At 46.6% G+C, this 18,678-nt stretch overlaps 1 protein-coding gene across 6 annotated transcripts in view; it reads left to right on the top strand.

The window, feature by feature from the left end:
• The first annotated feature begins 1,187 nt into the window (after positions 1–1,187).
• The window catches only part of SLC35B4 (solute carrier family 35 member B4), a 41,811-nt gene continuing 24,320 nt past the window's right edge, over positions 1,188–18,678 (top strand). For 2 of the 6 annotated variants that reach the window (XM_059711824.1, XM_059711823.1), the window contains exons 1-2: positions 1,194–1,549; positions 10,232–10,345. In XM_059711824.1, the coding sequence (XP_059567807.1) occupies positions 1,473–1,549; positions 10,232–10,345 (191 nt within the window). In that variant the 5' untranslated portion in view covers positions 1,194–1,472. Of the gene's footprint in view, positions 1,550–10,080; positions 10,125–10,231; positions 10,346–18,678 lie in introns of those variants that run through there. The other 4 variants (XM_059711827.1, XM_059711829.1, XM_059711828.1 and 1 more) reach the window with 4 other exon arrangements.

Below are 18,678 nucleotides of genomic sequence, written 5' to 3'. Positions count from 1 at the left end.
AACCTAAGGACTTGTATGCATGCATATAAGCATAACCAATGGACATAAGACACTGGGGGATAGGGGAGGCTAGGGGACTGTCTAGGGCGGGGGGAAAAAATGGACACATATGTAATACCCTTTGTAATACTTTAAGCAATAAAAAAAAAATTTGATAATATAAAGGAAAAGGGGTTAGTGTCCCGACTAAATAGTCAGGTGCTTCACATTTTCAAAATTCTTGCAGCACACCAGCGTGCTTTTGCCGGCACATGGGCTGAAAATCGCTGCCATAGGCTAATTGATAAACGCAAGAATTAAGTTGTAATGGCATCTTACGAACGTTATAACTAAACAACATTAAATGAAACGGTACTCAGAGATCTGCTGTATATGGTTTTGACAAAGAGGTCAGTATAAGTCAAAATGAAACTATTTTTAAAAATCTGGCTTTGATCAGAATAAAAAAGGCTATGACTATAGATTAGTCTTTAGAGATATTTGGTGGTAAAGTGAAGGAGAAAGGTAAATTACTTTGAGCATGATTGTAGGCTAAGGGGAAGGAGAAAACTAAGCAACCGTTGAGTGGCAGGAGGTCCCAACCTCAATGGGGTGGGGCAGAGAAGTCTCCAGAGACGATTGTTTTAAAGGTGTCTGCTCTTCTAAGGGAGGTGCACAGACCGGTAGCATCAGCAGCAACTGGGAACTTGCTAGGGATGCAGAATCTCAGGGCAAATTGCAGGTGTAATGAAGCAGAACCCACATTTTAACAAGATCCCCAGGTGATCATAGCTTGTAACCCTCACAACAAGCGGTGAGATGGGCATTACTGCTCCCGTTTTTACCAATAATGAGACTAAGGCTCCAAGAAGTTGCCTGCGATAGCAGAACTGATTAGCAGCTGAGCCAACATTCAATCCCAGCACTTTCTGACTCCAATGCTCCTTTCAAAAGGTAGAAAAGTAAGTTCAGAGGAGTTTTTGCTTTCACTCCATTCAGAATTGTTTCAGATGCTAGAACGCCGCCAGCGATCAATCACAGGTCTGCAGCTCTAGTGCCGCCGCTGTGTTTGTTGAGACCTGGACGCTCGCATCCCTCTCTGAGCCCTTGGCTTACTCGCCAGAAACCACCTCGGCAGGGTTGAACTTCACTTCCCAACAAACCCTGCGGCTTCCTATCGCGAGAGTCATGACGAGAACCTCGCTGCTCTCTCTTCTCGAGTGGAGGGTCCCAGCAGAGGCGGGACACGTCCCAGCACGGCGTAAAGGGTGCGCGGCATCCTGGGATATGTAGTCGGCCTGGGACCAGAGCGCCCCCTCGAATGAATGGGGTCGGGGCTGACAGTGAACTACAGCTCCTCTGGCCGGGAGCGTTGGTGGCGGCGCCGGGGAAGAGCGGCGCTCCGGGAAGGAACGAAGTTGTGTGCCACCGCCGAGGTAGTGGTCTAGGCGGGCGCTTCCTCCCCGCGCGCGCTCCCCTTCCCCGCGCCCGCCATGCGCCCGCTCTTCGCGGTGGGCCTGGTGTTCGCCGGCTGCTGCAGTAACGTGATCTTCCTGGAGCTCCTGGTCAGGTGAGTGCTCCCCGCGGTTCCCGGGGCTGCACCGAGAAAGCCGGAGGGGCGTCCGCACGCGTCACCCCCACGCGCCGCGGGGTCGACTCTGCGCGCCTGGAACCTGAGAGTCCACTCCTTCATCCTGCGCTCCGCCCGCTGTCCCACCAAATAGTTTCACAGCATCGCTCGCAGAAACACTCGGGGTGTTGCTGGCGTCACCCCCTTTTTACACACCCGGGGATTGAATCCGGGGGAATTTCTCACGTGACTGGCCTCAGGTTGGCAGGAGCTTGTGGCAGACCCCAAGGTTCCTCTAGCTCTCTTCTCGGGTAATAATGCCACGTTTGGTTAAAGCAAAGCGTTTCGACTTCTAATGCAGTCTGGTTTTGCACACGCTGCAAAGAAAGTGTCATGTGTATTCAAGTGCCTGCAAAGCATTTGTTTTGCTACCCTTACAGATCAGATGGCCATGAGGACTTTGCCCAAACATTACCTCTCAGTGATGTAGGTGAATCAATTCTTATTTATGTCTATGGTCCGTCTAATTGACTCAAGAGAGCATTTCCAGCTTTAAGATATTAGTCTTTAAATTGGGAGGCATGTATTTTGAGACCTAACTTTCTAAATTAAGACTGGGGAGTGGATAAAAACAGCTGTGGTACATTTATACAGTGGAATACGACTTGGCTGTAAAAAAGAAGACAATCTGACCTTCTGCAACAGCATGGATGGACCTGGGGAATATTATGCTAAGTCAAATGAGCCAATCAGAGAAAGACAAATACCATATGATCTCAGGTGTATGTGTAATGTAATCAACACAATCACTTGACAAACAAAATAGAAACAAGCATAGGTACATAACAGATTGACAGCTGTCAGAGGGGAGGAGAGTTGAGGGTTGGGTGAAAAAAGGTGAAGGGATTAAGGAAAAAAAAATACATATATATATATATATATATATATATATATATATATATATATATATATATATATATGACACATAGGCAGGAATAACAGTATGGTGATAGCCAAGTGGAAGGAGGGGTTTGGGAGGTGGAAGTGGGCAAAGAAGAGGTAAGTGGGAACAGAAATGTACTTGCCTTTGGGTGGTGAGCCCAGGATGCAGATGATGTTTTTATTGAGTTGTACACTTGAAACCTGTATGGTTTTACTAACCAGTGTCACCCCAATAAATTCAATTAAAAAAGAAAAAAAGAATGGGGGTGCCAAATGGAAGCTTCCAGTGGTGAGCAGGAGGTACTACACACAGATGTCAAATTTTAATGTTGCACACCTGAAACTTATGCAATGTTAGCTAAAAAAAAAAAAAAAAAAAGAGAGAGAGAGAGAGAGAGAGGAAGGAAGGAAGGAAGGGAGGGAGGGAACTGAAAAATCTCAAAATTATGAACTTCATTCTTGGCTTTGTCATTACCCAGGTTGGGTGACCTTTTCAAATCATTTCGCTTCTCTGGACCTCCTCCTGCTGTAAAATGCTATTTATGGCGCTATCTACCATCATGTTTCTGAGTCTGCACGTTATCTCCATTGACCCTCAGGACAACCTGTGTCCAGTATAAGTCAAGAATTATAATGTCTGTTTTACTGAAAATGGAACAGTTCCCGAGAAGTTAGATCGTCTTTTACTTCTTGTAAGTGGCAGAGACAAAACTGGAATCCAGGATATCTAAACTCCTAGTCCAGTGGTTCTCAACCTGTGGGTTGCAAACAATGAAAATACATCCTGCATATCAGACATTTACATTACGATTCATAACAGTAGCAAAATTACTGAAGTAGCAACGAAAATAATTTTATGGTTGGGGGTCACCACAACATGAGGAACTGTATTAAAGGGTCGTTCGTGGCATTAGGAAGGTTGAGAACCTGTTAATTTTGAACTTGAGCAGCCTATAGGTTTTGGTCACCCAGTTGCTCATGTGGTGCCCACTAGAAATGTATTTTATTTTCCTGATACCATTGATTAAGTCATTCTGAAGCAACCAGTTTATTTAAGGTGAACTCTGTGTGGGGTTAATTTTTGCAGTTACTGAGCTTGAAATTTTGTTATGCAGACAGTGTTGATAAAGACCTGTCATTTGTCATTCTTTTCTTTTTAAAGGATAAAGTACTTTTTTTTTTTTTTTTTTAAAAAAGAAGAGTTTATTGATTTTTAGAGAGAGAGGAAGAGAGAGAGGAACATCGATATGAAAGTGCAACATCGATCAGCTGCCTCCTGCACGCTCCCCACCGGGGATCCAGCCTAAAACCTGGGCATGTGCCTTGACCTCGAATCCGACCGGCAGCTTTGTGGTGCACAGGAGGAGGCCCAGTGAACTGAGCCACACTGGCCAGAGCCATTTGTCCTTGTTGAGAGTAGGTGGCGAAGGATAGAGCAATGTATCCTGCTGTAAGCTGGTACATTTCAAAGGAAGGTTACTTTGGAAATTTTTTTTTTGATGATTTCTGTTCTTTTATTATTTTTTAATTTATCTTTATAGTTGAAAGTATTACATATGTCCCCCTTTTATCCACATTGACCCCCGCCCCAGGCCTTCACTGCACTATTGTCTGTGTCCATGGGTTATGCAGATATGCATAGAAATTCTTTGGTGAATCTCTTCCCACCCTCTACCCCCTCTAATACCCTGCCTTCCCTCTGAGATTTATCAATCCGTTCCATGCTTCTATGCCTCTGGATCTGTTTTGTTCATCAGTTTATTTTGTTCATTACATTCCACATATGAGTGAGATCATGTGATGCTTGTCTTTCTCTGACTGGCTTATTTGGCTCCAGGTCCCTCCATGCTATCCCAAAGGGTAAGAAATCTTTCTTTTTTACTGCTGCATTGTATTCCATGGTGTAAATGTACCACAGCTTTTTTTATCCACTCATCTAACTTGGCCTGTTTCCAGATCTTCGCTATTGTAAATTGTACTGCTCTGAACATAGGGGTACATACATTCTTTTTAATTGGTGTTTCAGGTTTCTTGGGATATATTCCTAGAAGTGGGATCATTGGGTCAAATGGCAGTTCCATTTTTAATTTTTTGAGGAAACTCCATACTGTTTCCACAGTGGCTACACCAGTCTGCATTCCCACCAGCAGTGTACTAGGGTTCCCTTTTCTCCACATTCTCACCAGCACTTGTCCTTTGTTGATTTGTTAATGATAGCTATTCTGACAGGTGTGAGGTGCTACCTCATTGTCGTTTTAATTTGCATCTCTCTGTTGATTAGTGACTGAGCATTTTTTTCATATGTCTCTTAGCCAGCTGTATGTCTTCTTTGGAAAAGTGTCTATTTAAGTCTTTGCCCATTTTTTAATTGGATTATTTGTAAGCAGTCTATGAATTTAATGCAATTCCTTTAAAATACCAATGGCATATTTCACTGATCTAGAACAAATATTCCAACATTTATATGGAACCAAAAAAGACCATGAATAGCTGCAGCAATCTTGAGAAAGAAGAACAAAGTGGTAGGTGTCACAATACCAGATATCAAGTTAGACTACAAAGCCACTGTGCTCAAAACAGCCTGGTCCTGTCACAAGAACGGGCATATAGATTAATGGAACAGAACAGAGAACCCAGAAATCAACCCAAGCCATTATGCTCAATTAATATTTGACAAAGGAGGCAAGAGCATATAATGGAGTAAAGACAGTTTCTTCAATAAGTGGTGTTGGGAAAATTGGACAAATACATGCAAAAAAATGAAACTAGGCCACCAACTTACACCATACACAAGAATGAAGTCAAAATGGATAAAAGACTTAAATGTAAGTCATGAAACCGTAAAAATTCTGCAAGAAACCATAGGCAGCAAAATATTAGATACCTCTCGTAACATGTTTGCTGATAGATCTCCTAAGCCTTAGGCAAGGGAAACAAAGGAGAAAATAAACAAATGGGACTACAGCAAATAAAAAGCTTCTGCACAGCAAAAGAAATCACCAACAAATGAAAAGGGAGCCCACTGCATGGGAGAACATATTTGCCACAGATATATCTGGCAAGGGGTTAATTTTCAAAATATTTAAAGGACTCACACCACTTAACAAATGGAAATTGATTTTAAAATATAAAAATGTGATAAAATCAGGCCAGCCAAATAAAGGTCAGAGAAGAATAGTGTCACATTTGTGTTGAATATGCCATTAAATTAAATCTTCTGAAAGGTTGTGTGAAGTCAGTTATGCTAGCAGCTGAAGGTCTTCTTTACTAGTTATGAGCACTCGGCTAAATTACTTGATCTCCCCAGTCTGTTTGCTCAACAGTAAAAGTGGGGTGGGGAGGTGATGGCTCCACCTGCCTCACGTGGATTTGAAGGAGATTCATGTGCAAAGCCTGAAGCACATTCAGGCTTCCCCTCCCCTCTAACAACCTTTATTTCAGTGCAGGTCTGCCTTGTTTTATGGGTTTGTTCCTGAGAAGTTGTGGAGAAATCTAACTTTACAGAATATTTTCATGCATTATGGAAGCTTCTATTTAGAACGCTTTGAATAATGTGTAAATAAATGTCGCTCATTTATCCCTTTTGTAAATCGAGATTTTTGCATACAGCAATGGGCTTTCGTAAGGAGAGGGGTACATTTATGACTTTAATGAATGGTACTTCAGATGAATAGCAGCTTTTTTCCTGATTTGTTTGGGCAACTCACGACTTCTCATGTTACAATAAAATAAGAGCTGGTTGGACTGGATGGTCTTTAAAGTTCTTTCTAGTTTTGGCCTTCTCAGAATTTGTGACTCTGTCTTGGGACATCACGGCTCATAAGTCTTTACAGAGCAGGAACTGCGCTTTTTATATGGCTTCCTTGGAACCCTTGGGTGCCGTAATAAATGGCAGGTAGACACATGGAAATGCTGAAGTGAATTGCAGGGAGAAGCAAACATTTCAAATCATTTTTCCCAAATTGGAAAAACAAATGTAGGCTTTTCTTTCTGATGTTCATGCCTATATTTAGGATCTAAAATAAAATACAGGCCACAATGCAGTGTAAAGAGCAGATGTGAATGACTGAGGGGATGTGCATCAGCTAACTGAGTAGGCAAGGTATTGTGTGTTTTACATGAGGAAAGCACTCTGAAACATTTTCTTTCCCCCATTTTATTCCAATCAAGTGCCTGGTATTGACTCAAATAGAAAAGTTTCCTAACTTTAGACTATGAGATAACAAAAGGCATAAAATATATGCCCAATTCTTTCTCTTCAAAGTTGCCTTTTTTAAAAAATAATTTGCCCTGGCCCACATGGCTCGGTTGGTTGGAGCATCGTTCCATCATGCACTGAAGGGTCATGGGTTCAATTCCTGGTCAGACACATACCCAGGTTGTGGTTTTGATCCACAGTCAGGGTGCATACGAGAGGCAACCAATCGATGTTTCTCTCTCACATGTATGTTTCTCTCTAAAATCAATAAAAGCATATCCTCGGGTGAAGATTTTAAAAAAATTATATAAAAAGTTAGAATGAAATAAAATAAATTTGGATTCTTGCAAAAGAGAATTCAAAGTCAAAGAAACTGTTTGCAATTATGACTATAATTCCCAAGAAATGAATTTCAACAAAACAAGTGATTTAGGGAAAAGGCTCTTAAGTTTTTACTCTGAAGTTTTAAAATGAATTAAATTAAAATAAGTAATTCCATTGGTATCTACACAACAGTGTGTTCCTAAAAAGCTCTGTAAGTTCATTTTTTAAAAATGGAATCATGTGAGTGCAGTAGGGAAGTTTAACAATGCTATGGAAATAGAGCGCGGAGATTAGAGTTGTCAAGGGGCTGATTGGATTTGTTGTTGGAGGTGCCCTAAATCCAGATCATGGTTGCTTAAAGTGAGGCACCCCCACATTCACTCAGGTGCTTGAGTGAAGGCCACACACTGCCCAGAGAGTAGGGGCACCTTCCTCTAGCCATCCCTCTGTGGCACTGGGTCCTTTCTATCTCATACTCCCTCATCCTGTCATCTGGGGGCAGGGATCAGGTCTCATTCACATGGGAGCTTCCTGGCCGCTAGCCCCTAACTTTATGCACAGTGCACAGTAGGTACTCCCTAATTGTTCTTTAGTTGAATCGACCTAGGCTTTTGGGAAAGAGAAATGGGAGGGAAAGCCAGGAAGCTTCTTGAGCCCTCGGGCTAAGTCTTGGGCTTGGCACTTTATGTGTATTTTTTCATCGCATCCTCATGACAAGGTTAAAAACATGTCCCTTTTGATTTATAGTTGAGAAGAAAACGGTCAATATAAACATATTTTAAAAGGTTACTATATTCAATTGAAGACCTCATATGCAAGATGCGACATTTTGGTCATCCTAGAGTCCCAGTCTGCCTTTTTCCCTGCTTGGCAGACACTGTGGGAAGTGCTTTTCAGGGACTGGCTTATTTGCTCTGCAGTAAAACCAATGAGGTAGTAGGCACTCATACTGTTCCCATTTGAAAGATAAGAAAACTAGATGTAGATAGGGTAATCAACTTCCATGTCACAGGGTAAGTGACAGCTGCGTCTTGCATGTCACTGTGTATTTTTAGCCACTGGAGCGCGGTAATTCTCAACCCTGTGTCAGCACATAAAGATCACCTGTGCGTCTTACACGCAGCCTCACCCCTCCTGTCCTTTCCCCCAGGCCTACCTTAGGGTTCTCAGCTCTGGCTGCACATGAGAATCAAGTGGGAAGCTTTCACAAGTACAGGACCTATCCCAGACGAATCCAGTCCGAACTGGGAGGGGAGGCTCCCAGCGCTCATGGTTTTAACGAGCAGCCTAGGTGTGCAGACTGTGCCAAGAACTATCTACAACTCAGGCTCCTTCTCTAACTCATAGTGAGGCTAATGGCTTTAATTAGCTCCTTCAATGAGGTAAATGTCGTACATGATTATTTATGGATTCCTGCAGCCTTTCGCCCTGTCCCTTGAACGTAAGAGGTGCTAAAAGAAATCACCGAATTGAATATAAAGCTGTAGTTTTCATAGGCAGTGGAGCCTAAAGAGTAGCAACAGTTCTGCCTCAGATGTCAGCATAGCTCCGTACAAGAAAGGCGTGTGCTTGGAGCTGTTTATTTTTATGCCTGATGGGTGTATTTTGGAATTTGTATGCTCGGCACTGCTATTCAATATTAAAACCACTAACAGAGGATGGAGTTTTTTTGTTTATTTTACAATAAATAGCATTGTATTAATGTGTAGTAATATAATTACACCCCTCTACTCAGTATCTGTGGGTAAATGCCTTGGGTGAAGGTGAAGATGCAGGCTACGAAGGCTGAATTTTGTAATGTGGGGATGTGGGTAGCATGGGCAACCAGGAAGCTTCAGGAAAACAAAGGCAGCTGGCTGCTCACTTCGACCTTCCTCCAGGGGTTGAGCAGAGCCTCATGGAGGACAAGCTCAAGAAAACGACACACGGTTTGAGTAACTCCTTTCAGTGTGCCTCAGGAGGGATGCCAGAAGGAATTCTTCTCTTGTACATTTTCCCCTAAGTCACCGTGAAAGATTCCCCATCCCTTACCAGATCACTGAAGAGCTTCGATTGAATTTCATGAACATTCACTGAGTGCCTAATAGTGTTGTATGGTAAATCAGCGAGGTAGACGAGACGCCTTAATGAGCCAATTAGTTAGGAGTCATCTTTATTGCCCGCGGGTTCAGAGCAGAATACCGCTGTCAAATTCCAAACCCCAAAACATAGAGGAAGTTCTCGCTATTTATACCTTTTGACCTCTTTGCAGATTTTACAAAGAGCTTTGTGTAGGTTATTTTTGCAGAGAGTTTATAACTTTGGATACATAATGAACAAACACTTGTCATGAAAATACGGGAATTATTATCAGTATTTGCCTATTACGTTAGACGGCTAGCTTGCAAGGTCAGACAGTTAAGTTTTTATCTTTTTCTATTATTCAAACTAAAACAGTTATTTTACAGAATAAGGGACTATCTAAAAATAACGGAGTCGGCCTACAGAATAAGAGACTGTCTAAGAATAACGGTAGTTCAAACGGCAGTTTTCTAAAGGAGGAATTACTATGCTTCAGTATATTTGTGTTAAAGGTTGTGGAGAGTAAGCAGTGTCCTCATTCTATTCATTATTGCTTCTTACCCTCTCCCCACCCTCATCTAAAACCCCCTTTTAGACATTTTTTCCTAGACATCCCCCCCAGACACACTGTACATGGGTTTATGTACTATACATATATCTGTGCTTTATACTTACAAAATAGTAAGCTTTCTCCCACCCTAAGGACCAGTTTTTGCCTCTATACGGGAGCGAAGACAATGTCCCTGGATATGAGTCTTTGACTGACAGTAGTCTTGGAGATTCCGGCCAGGAGGATATATAAATGTTTCTAGGAGACTGAGCGTGAGCTGCGTAGGCTGACTAGGACCCTGAATGAAGTCCTCTTGGTTACATAAGTGAAGATCTCAAAAAGAACATCTGACTGACCAGCTTCCTCAGTTTACTAGGAAGGCTGTATCAGAGCGGTCCTTCCTGATGGCCTGCTATACCTATAGGAGAGTGAAATAAGGCTTGACGTTCTTTTCTGTGAGGTGTGTGATCCATGGGACATGAAAACCGAGAGGACAGTGGGTAATGGAAATCTATCCCCCTGTTACTCTGAACTGTCAGTATAACAGGTCATAGTGGCCTTTATCTCAGTCTTTCGTGCCTTTTTCTTTTTGTCCCTCACTATGCAGGAAGCATCCAGGATGCGGGAACATTGTGACATTTGCACAGTTTTTATTTATTGCTGTGGAAGGCTTCCTCTTTGAAGCCAAGTTGGGGAGGAAGCAGCCAGCTATCCCAATAAGGTATGTACATCGAAGTCTCTTTTAGCCTTGTTTGTCTTAAAATAACATCGCCTAAGAATCCAAAAACACCAGTCAGAAAGAATATATCCACCCCTGTGTTCATAGCAGTGCAATTTACAGTAGCTAAGATTTGGAAACAGCCCCAGTGCCCATCAGCGAGATGAGCGGATAAAAAGGCTGTGGTACCTTTACACAGTGGAATGCTACACAGCTGTGAGAAAAGAAAGAACTCACATTTGCAACAGCGGGCATGAACCTGGAGAGTATTATGCTAACCTGAATAAGCCAGTCAGAGAAAGATAAGTACAGTGGGGCCTTGACTTACGAGTGTCCCGACTAAGGAGTTTTTTGAGATACCAGCTGTCTCTCGGCGGATTTTTTGCATTGAGTTGATAGAGTAATTTGAATTAACGAGCTCCTTAACGAGCTCGGTCTCCGAACGAATTAAACTCGTAAGTCAAGGCCCCACTGTATCACATTATCTCACTCATTTGTGGAATCTAATGAACAAAATAAACCGATCCAGAGGCATAAAAGCATGCAACAGCCTGACAAACTTCAGAGGGAAAGGGGGGTGGGGGGGTGGTTAGAGGGTGGGAGGGGAGGATTCACTGGGGAACTTACATGCATTTATGCATAACCCAAGAACACAGACAATAGGGTGGTGACAGCCTGGGAGAGGTGGGTACCGGGTGGAGGGGGTCAATGGGGAAAAAACATACAGGACATCTGTAATACTTTCAACGATAAAGAGAAATATTAAAAAAATCAAGAGCTTTTCTGGTACTTATATAAAAGGAATATGAGACATCTATTTATAAGATTTGTATCAATGGTATTAGTAGAGTTTATATTCATTTTCTGAATTTAATATGTTGTGAAACTCCAGGAGCCTATATTTAAAATAAAATTCCTGCCTCAACACTTTAAATAACTGTGATGGAGACAGCAGTAGATATATATGTGTGTGTGTGTGTGTGTGGTAGGTGGTCAGTTAAAGGCCTAGTGTGATCACCAATTTTTTAAACAGTTATGTACGCTATCCTCATGTTATCACATATGGTAAGAGTGGTCTCATTGTTCCTTTTAAGAAATGAATGGCTTTGGAAATAGAGGTGGTAGTTGCACAATATTGAGAATGTACTAAATGCCCCTGAATTGTTCACTTTAAAATGGTTGATTTTATGTTATGGGAATTTCACTTCAATTAAAAGAAAGTGACTGGCAAGCTAAGGCAAAATTATTGATTCCAGACCTCTGTCCATTAGTCCATATTTACATAATTGTACTCATGGGGCCAAATAGCAGTTCTTATAATAAACAGTGTATCGAAAACTCAGTATTCTTGCTGTCAGAGACTTGAAATAAATATATAATCCATCCAATTGTGAGTATGTAATAGGATAGTGTCACTTAATCTCTCTGGGGGGTCCTTCTGGTATGAATGTATTTGGGGACTGGTTAAGGCTCGTCCTTGTTGGTATTATTTTACAGCATTCCTGAGTAAGCTTACTATAGAAAACCTAGCTGAATTTTGTTATTAATATCATATTTAAAATTCCCAAATGTGATGCTAAATATTCTGAATACATTTTTGTTTGTTTCTGTTGGCTTTCATATCTGAATAAAATTCTTTGCTCTCAAGACCAGCATGTACATCACGGGAGCTCCAGCATTTTTCATTTCTTTGACCCTTTCTCTCTTTCCATCTGGCTGCCAGTGTAGTTCAGGAACATATTCGCTTTCCTCTTAACTTTCAAAATAGTTCTAGAGGCCCAGTGCACAACATGCGTGCACTCGGGGTGGGGGAAGAGATCCTTCAGCCTAGCCTGTGCCCTTTATCACTCTGGGAGCCCCTCAGGGGCCTAAGCTGGCAGTCGGACATCCTTAGCGCTGCCGCGGAGGTGGGAGAGGCTCCCATCACTGCTGCTGTGCTCGCCATCTATGAGCCTGGCTTCTGGCTGAATGGCGCTCCCCCTGTGGGAGTGCAGTGACCACCAGGGGGCAGCTCCTGCGTTGTGTGCCTGCCCCCTGGTGGTCAGTGTGCATCATAGCGACTGGTCATTCCACCATTCGGTCGATTTGCATATTACCCTTTTATTATATAGGATCCTTCCTGCACGGCCTTCCATCTGTTACCTCCTTATCCCCTGTGTCAACTTCTTACCTTTATAGCATGGCACCCTCTCTCACAAGTGCTCAGGGGTCACCATTAGGGTCAGAGTAAAGCCCAAACTCCCTAACCTGCCCTTGGAGGCTCACCATAATCCTTCCCTAACAACCATACTTCATATGTCCCATTTGTGCTGGCTTTTTATTTCCTATCTATGAAGCTGTAATGAAAATCTTGCTCATGTCATTCATTCCTGTGAGCAATTTCTGGGCAGTGCTAGTTGGCAACAATGTGGAATATAGTTAGAATTTTTTCCTAAAAGACCTTGATGAACGCACTTTATCTTTAAATGGTATCTTTTCAAGACAGGGACTAAGAAAATTTGGCAAGTCGCCAATGGTATATGATTTAAAGCAGGGAAACAGCTATTGCTGCCGGGAGCCGGTCCATCCTTGCTGTTTCAAGGGACCTGGCATATATGGCATACGGTTCTTAATATGTTTGCTCACCTTCTTGGCGCTGTGTTTTAACCAAAGTCACCTCTCCGAGAAAGGTTGAATCCCCAGGTAGGGATTTTCCCCTGAAGTTAGGGAGGGAATAAAACCCCTCAACTAAGTGCCAGGCGGGTAATTAATCCCTTTAACTACGAACAATCATGCTTAAACTACATAATCTTTTCTCCCTGGAATGGAGATAAGAAACGCCCTAACCTTTGTAATAGAGATTGATAGGATTGAATCAACTGGTATAAATACAGTTGTAACAAGACAGAAAGACTCAGAACTCAGGAGACAGAATTCAGAAGACAGAACCTACACGGAGCCTAGAGACAGAAGAACTTCGCTGGCGAGAGCATGCCAGAGGATCCTGGACCGGGACTGGCCTCGGAGCCTAGAGACAGAGCCTAGCGGGAGAACATGGCAAGGGATCCTGGACTGAACCTGACTACAGAGATTGGCAGGAGAACCTGACTGGAACCTGGACACTGAACCTGACTGGAGAGCCTGGACAGAACCTGGCTGGAGAACCTAGCGAGGGAACATGGCTACAGAACCTCGCTGGAGATCCGAAGCAGAACCTCTCTGGAGATCCGGGCTGGAGATCCTGGCTAGGCTGCTGATCAACTGAACGCTGTCTCCGTGACATTCCTTCTTCGCCGACTCCGTCCACACCTTTGGGGACCCCTGGACCCCCTGGGGTTTGGACCCCGGCATATTGCCAGTAATTTTTTCACGTGTGTGATACTGTTCTGCATTGATAGGGAAGATAGCTTAGAGTTGGTGCTATCGCATTCTGCAGATGTGCAAAGATGAAGGATGAGATCCCTGTCCTTCAAAGATCAGCATTTCATGACGAACATGGAACCCCTTATTTGCCTTTCCCCTGCAATCTTTAGCCATTTATTTTAAACTAGAGGCCCAGTGCACGGATTGGTGCACAGGGGAGTGGGGGTACCTCAGCCTGGCCTGCACCCTCTCATAGTCCGGGACCCCTCGGGGGATGTAGCAGTGCACCAACTGACAGGTGGCCAGGGAGGAGCCTGAGCAGGGGCCCGGTGCCACGCTGCTCGCACTCATCCCGACCCGCTGTGCCTGCCACCACTGCTTGGTAGTGCTGCCGCAGAGTCAGGAGAGGCTCCTGCCACTGAAGCTGCACTCGACAGCTGTGAGCCCGGCTTCTGGCTGAGCGGCCCTCCCCCTGTGGGAGCGCACTGACAACCAGGGGGAAGCTCCTACGTTGCGTGTCTGTCCCCTGGTGGTCAGTGCGCGTCATAGCGACTGGTTGACCGGTTGTTCTAGTCGTTCGGTCATAATGGTCTCTTAGGCTTTTATATATATACTAGAGGCCTGGTGCACAAAAATTTGTGCACAGGGGGTGGGGGGAGTCCCTCAGCCCGGCCTGCGCCCATTCACAGTCCAGGGCCCCTTAGGGGATGTCCACCTGTCTACTTAGGCCCACTCCCCGGGGGATCAGGCCTAAGCTTGCAGTCAGACATCCTTCTGGCAGCCAGGGAGCCCTCGGGGGATGTCCAACTAAAGGCTTAGGCCCCCAAGGGATCAGGTCTAAACCATTAGTCGGACATTCTTAGTGCTGCTACGGAGGTGGGAGAGGATCCTGCCACCACCACTGCGCTGGCCAGCCATGAGCCAGCTTCTGGCTGAGTGGCACTCCCCATATGGAAGTGCACTGACCACCAGGGGGCAGCTCCTGCATTGAGCCTGTGCCCCGTGGTGGCCAGTGCGCATCATAGCAACCGGCCATTCTGCCGTTCAGTCAATGTGCATATTAGCCTTTTATTATTATACTAGAGGCCCGGTGCACAAAAATTTGTGTACTTGGGGGAAGGGGGGTCCCTCAGACCGGCCTGTGCCCTTTTGCAGTCTGGGACCCCTCGGGAGATAACGACCTGCTGGCTTAGGCCTGCTCCCAGGTGGCAGAGGGCAGGCCCAATTCCTAGGTGCAGCCCCTGGTTGGGCTCAGAGCAGGGCCGATTGGGGAGTTGGGGCGCCTTCCCCTGTCATGCACAGAGCAGGGCAGATTGGGAGGTTGCGATGCCACCCTCAGTCACGCTCAGGGTAGGGCCGATTGGGGGGTTGGGGCACCGCCCCGTCACACTCAAGGCAGGGTCGATGGGGAGGTTGCGGCGCCACCCCGTGTCACGCACAGAGCAGGGCCCATCAGGGGGGTTGGGGCTCCATACCCTGTCATGCACAGAGCAGGGTCAATCGGGGTTGGGGAGCTTCCCCCTGTCGTGCACAGAGCAGGGCCGATCAGGGGGTTGAGGAGCTCCCCCCTGTCACTCACAGAGTAGGGCCGATGGGGGAGTTGGGGCACCGCCCCCTGTCACAGTCAGGGCAGGGCGGGTCAGGGGGTTGGGGCACCGCCCTCTGTCACCCACAGAGCAGGGCCGATCAGGGGGTTGGGGCGCCGCCACTGTCATACTCAGGGCAGGGCAGATGGGGAGGTTATGACTCTACCCCATCACACACAGAGCAGGGCCCGTGGGGGTGGGGGGGGTTGGGCCGCCGCCCTCTATCACCCACAGAGCAGGGCCGATCAGGTGGTTGGGGCACTGCCACTCTCATACTCAGGGCAGGGCCAGTGGGGAGGTTATGGCTCTACCCTGTCACAGAGCAGGGCCCGTGGGGGGCGGGGGGGTTGGGACCCCGCCCCCTGTCACACACAGAGCTGCAGGGCGATCAGGGGGTTTGGGCGCAGCCCCCTGTCACGCTGATACCGGTGCCGGGAGGCCTCGCGGCTCCGCTGATCCCGGTGCTGGGAGGCATATTACCCTTTTACTATATAGAATAGAGGCCTGGTGCATGGGTGTGGCTGGCTGGTTTGCCCTGAAGGGTGTCCTGGATCAGCGTGGGGGTCCCCACTGGGGTGCCTGGCCAGTCTGGCTGAGGGGCTGAGGGCTGTTTTCAGGCTGGGACTGAAGCTCCCAACCGCTCCGTTTTTTCTTTCTTTTTTTTTTTTATTCTGGGCCAGCTTTAGCTCTGAGGCCTCGGCTGCTGAAAACAGGTTTCTGGCCTTTGTTTACCGTCTGTATTTGATACAGTGTTGCAGTCCGGCTGGCTGAAGCTCCGCTGAGTAAAGCAGGTTTCTGGGTTTTTTTTATCTTCTTTATTCGCAACATAGTTGCTGAGAGTTGCAGCTGAGAGGCCGGCAAGTCAGGCGGGGAACGTTGGAGTTCTCTGTCACTGAAGCAAGCAAGCCTCCCTGTTCACATCAGCTGCCTGGCTGCCGGCCACCATCTTGGCTGCCAGTTAATTTGCATATCTCGGCCCTACTCTGTGAGTGACAGGGGTATTAGCCAATGGGAAGGGTAGCGGAGTGACACTAATTACCATGTTTCTCTTTTATTAGTGTAGATAGGATGTCCCTATTTCCCCCCTTTTGCCCCCTCTACCCAGCTCTTGCCCCCCACTTCTCTCTGGCCATCACCATATGCCGGGAGCCGGTCCATCCTTGCTGTTTCAAGGGACCTGGCATATATGGCATACGGTTCTTAATATGTTTGCTCACCTTCTTGGCACTATGTGTTTTAACCAAAGTCACCTCTCCGAGAAAGGTTGAATCCCCAGGTAGGGATTTTCCCCTGAAGTTAGGGAGGGAATAAAACCCCTCAACTAAGTGCCAGGCGGGTAACTAATCCCTTTAACTACGAACAATCATGCTTAAACTACATAATCTTTTCTCCCTGGAATGGAGATAAGAAACGCCCTAACCTTTGTAATAGAGATTGATAGGATTGAATCAACTGGTATAAATACAGTTGTAACAAGACAGAAACACTCAGAACTTAGAACAGAATCAAGAAGACAGAACCTACACGGAGCCTAGAGACAGAAGAACTTCGCTGGAGAGAGCATGCTGGAGGATCCTGGAGAGGGACTGGCCTCGGAGCCTAGAGACAGAGCCTAGCGGGAGAACATGGCAAGGGATCCTGGACTGAACCTGACTACAGAGATTGGTAGGAGAACCTGACTGGAACCTGGACACTGAACCTGACTGGAGAGCCTGGACAGAACCTGGCTGGAGAACCTAGCGAGGGAACATGGCTACAGAACCTCGCTGGAGATCCTAAGCAGAACCTCTCTGGAGATCAAGACCAGAACTTGGCTGGAGATCCTGGCTAGGCTGCTGATCAACTGAATGCTGTCTCTGTGTCATTCCTTCTTCGCCGACTCCGTCTACGCCTTTGGGAACCCCTGGACCTGCTGGGGTTGGACCCCGGCAACCATACTGTTGTCTGTGTCCATGGGTTGTGCATATATTTTCTTTGGGGCCGGGCTGCCTCACCACCCGGGGTCTTAAGAGCATTTTTTTTTTTTTTTTTTTTTACAAATGAACACAGTGAGGAGTCACACTTTTTTTTTTTTTTTTTTTGAACTTCTTAGCATGAGGCACAAAAAAAGATTCTGTTCGCGTGCGCTGTTTTACAGCTACAGGCTGAGGGGAGAATGGCTTCCAGGGAGCAGCCTTGAGGCAGTCACGGCCCCCACCACCTGGGACGGAGGAAGGGGAGGCTGCAAAACGGCCTCGTCCGAGCTCAGAGGGACGCCTGCTCCTGGGGCTGCCTTGGACGTTTCCTGTGCCACGGACTGAAAGCGGGCTGAGCCCTCAAGGGAACCGTCTTCCCCAAGTCTTCCGTCTTTTCAGGGCTAAAGTCTCACTCTTCCTATCGACCAAGTGTAGCAGCTGCTTAAAATCTAAGGGGTGACCCCAGAACCAAACCTCATCTGTGCCATGAACGTGAGGCCTGGCTGCCCAGGGGGTGGGCATGACTTTAACAGCCAAGATAAGGGGAAGGGAATAAACTACATGCAACTACAACATCTGAAGTAATATTTACATTTGAAAACCTGGGCTGGGAAGCTTGGAATGGCATCATGGCTGGGCGACCTGCCCTTTTCCTTCACTTGCCTGAAGCCACACCTCCTCTACCTCGTGCTCCTCTCCCGCCGCTCGCATCCTGAGGCGAACACCCGGCCTCAGCACCATTCTCTCCAGACGTAGCGCTGCCCCGCTCTGAGCCACACCCCCTCTCCCTACGCAAACATGGCCCTGCCTTGTGCTTAGCCACGCCCCCTGCTTTTCCGTACAGAAAATGGTGCCCCCCCACCTTGGGCTTAAGCCTCCAGGTGAAGAGCTGCCTGCCGCTTCCCGACACAGGGCCGGATCGGGTCCCCGGGCGGCGAAGCAGCCTGGCTTCTGGGTCTTCTCTGATCACCGGTGATTGGTGATCGGAGAAGCTGAGCGGGGCAGGGAAGAGGCGGCTGCTGGCGTCCGCCTCTTCCCTGCCCCGCCCGGCTTCTCCGATCACTGGCCAGGGGGCAGGCAAAGGCGGCCCGGTTCTCTGATCACGGGCTGGGGGGCCGCCTGGGTTTCCAATCACTGTCAGCGGCAGGCGGCTTCTTCCGTCCTTCCCCTTTCGCCTCCCAGCATTACGCCTACGTATGCAAATTAACCACCATCTTTGTTGGTGGTTAACTCCCATCTTTGTTGACAGTTAATTTGCATATCGCCCTGATTAGCCAATGGGAAGCGTAGTGAAGGTACGATCAATTACCATGTTTGTCTATTATTAGTGTGGATACTAGAGGCCCAGTGCAAGAAATTCGTGTATGGTTGGGGGCCCCCTCAGCCCAGCCTGCACCCTCTCCAATCCGGGAATGTCTGACTGCCGGTTTAGGCCCGATCCCTGGGCCCTAAA

Source organism: Myotis daubentonii, chromosome 10, assembly GCF_963259705.1.
Source record: "Myotis daubentonii chromosome 10, mMyoDau2.1, whole genome shotgun sequence".
NCBI lineage: Eukaryota > Metazoa > Chordata > Mammalia > Chiroptera > Vespertilionidae > Myotis > Myotis daubentonii.
This window is presented reverse-complemented; position numbering and strand designations above follow the sequence as displayed.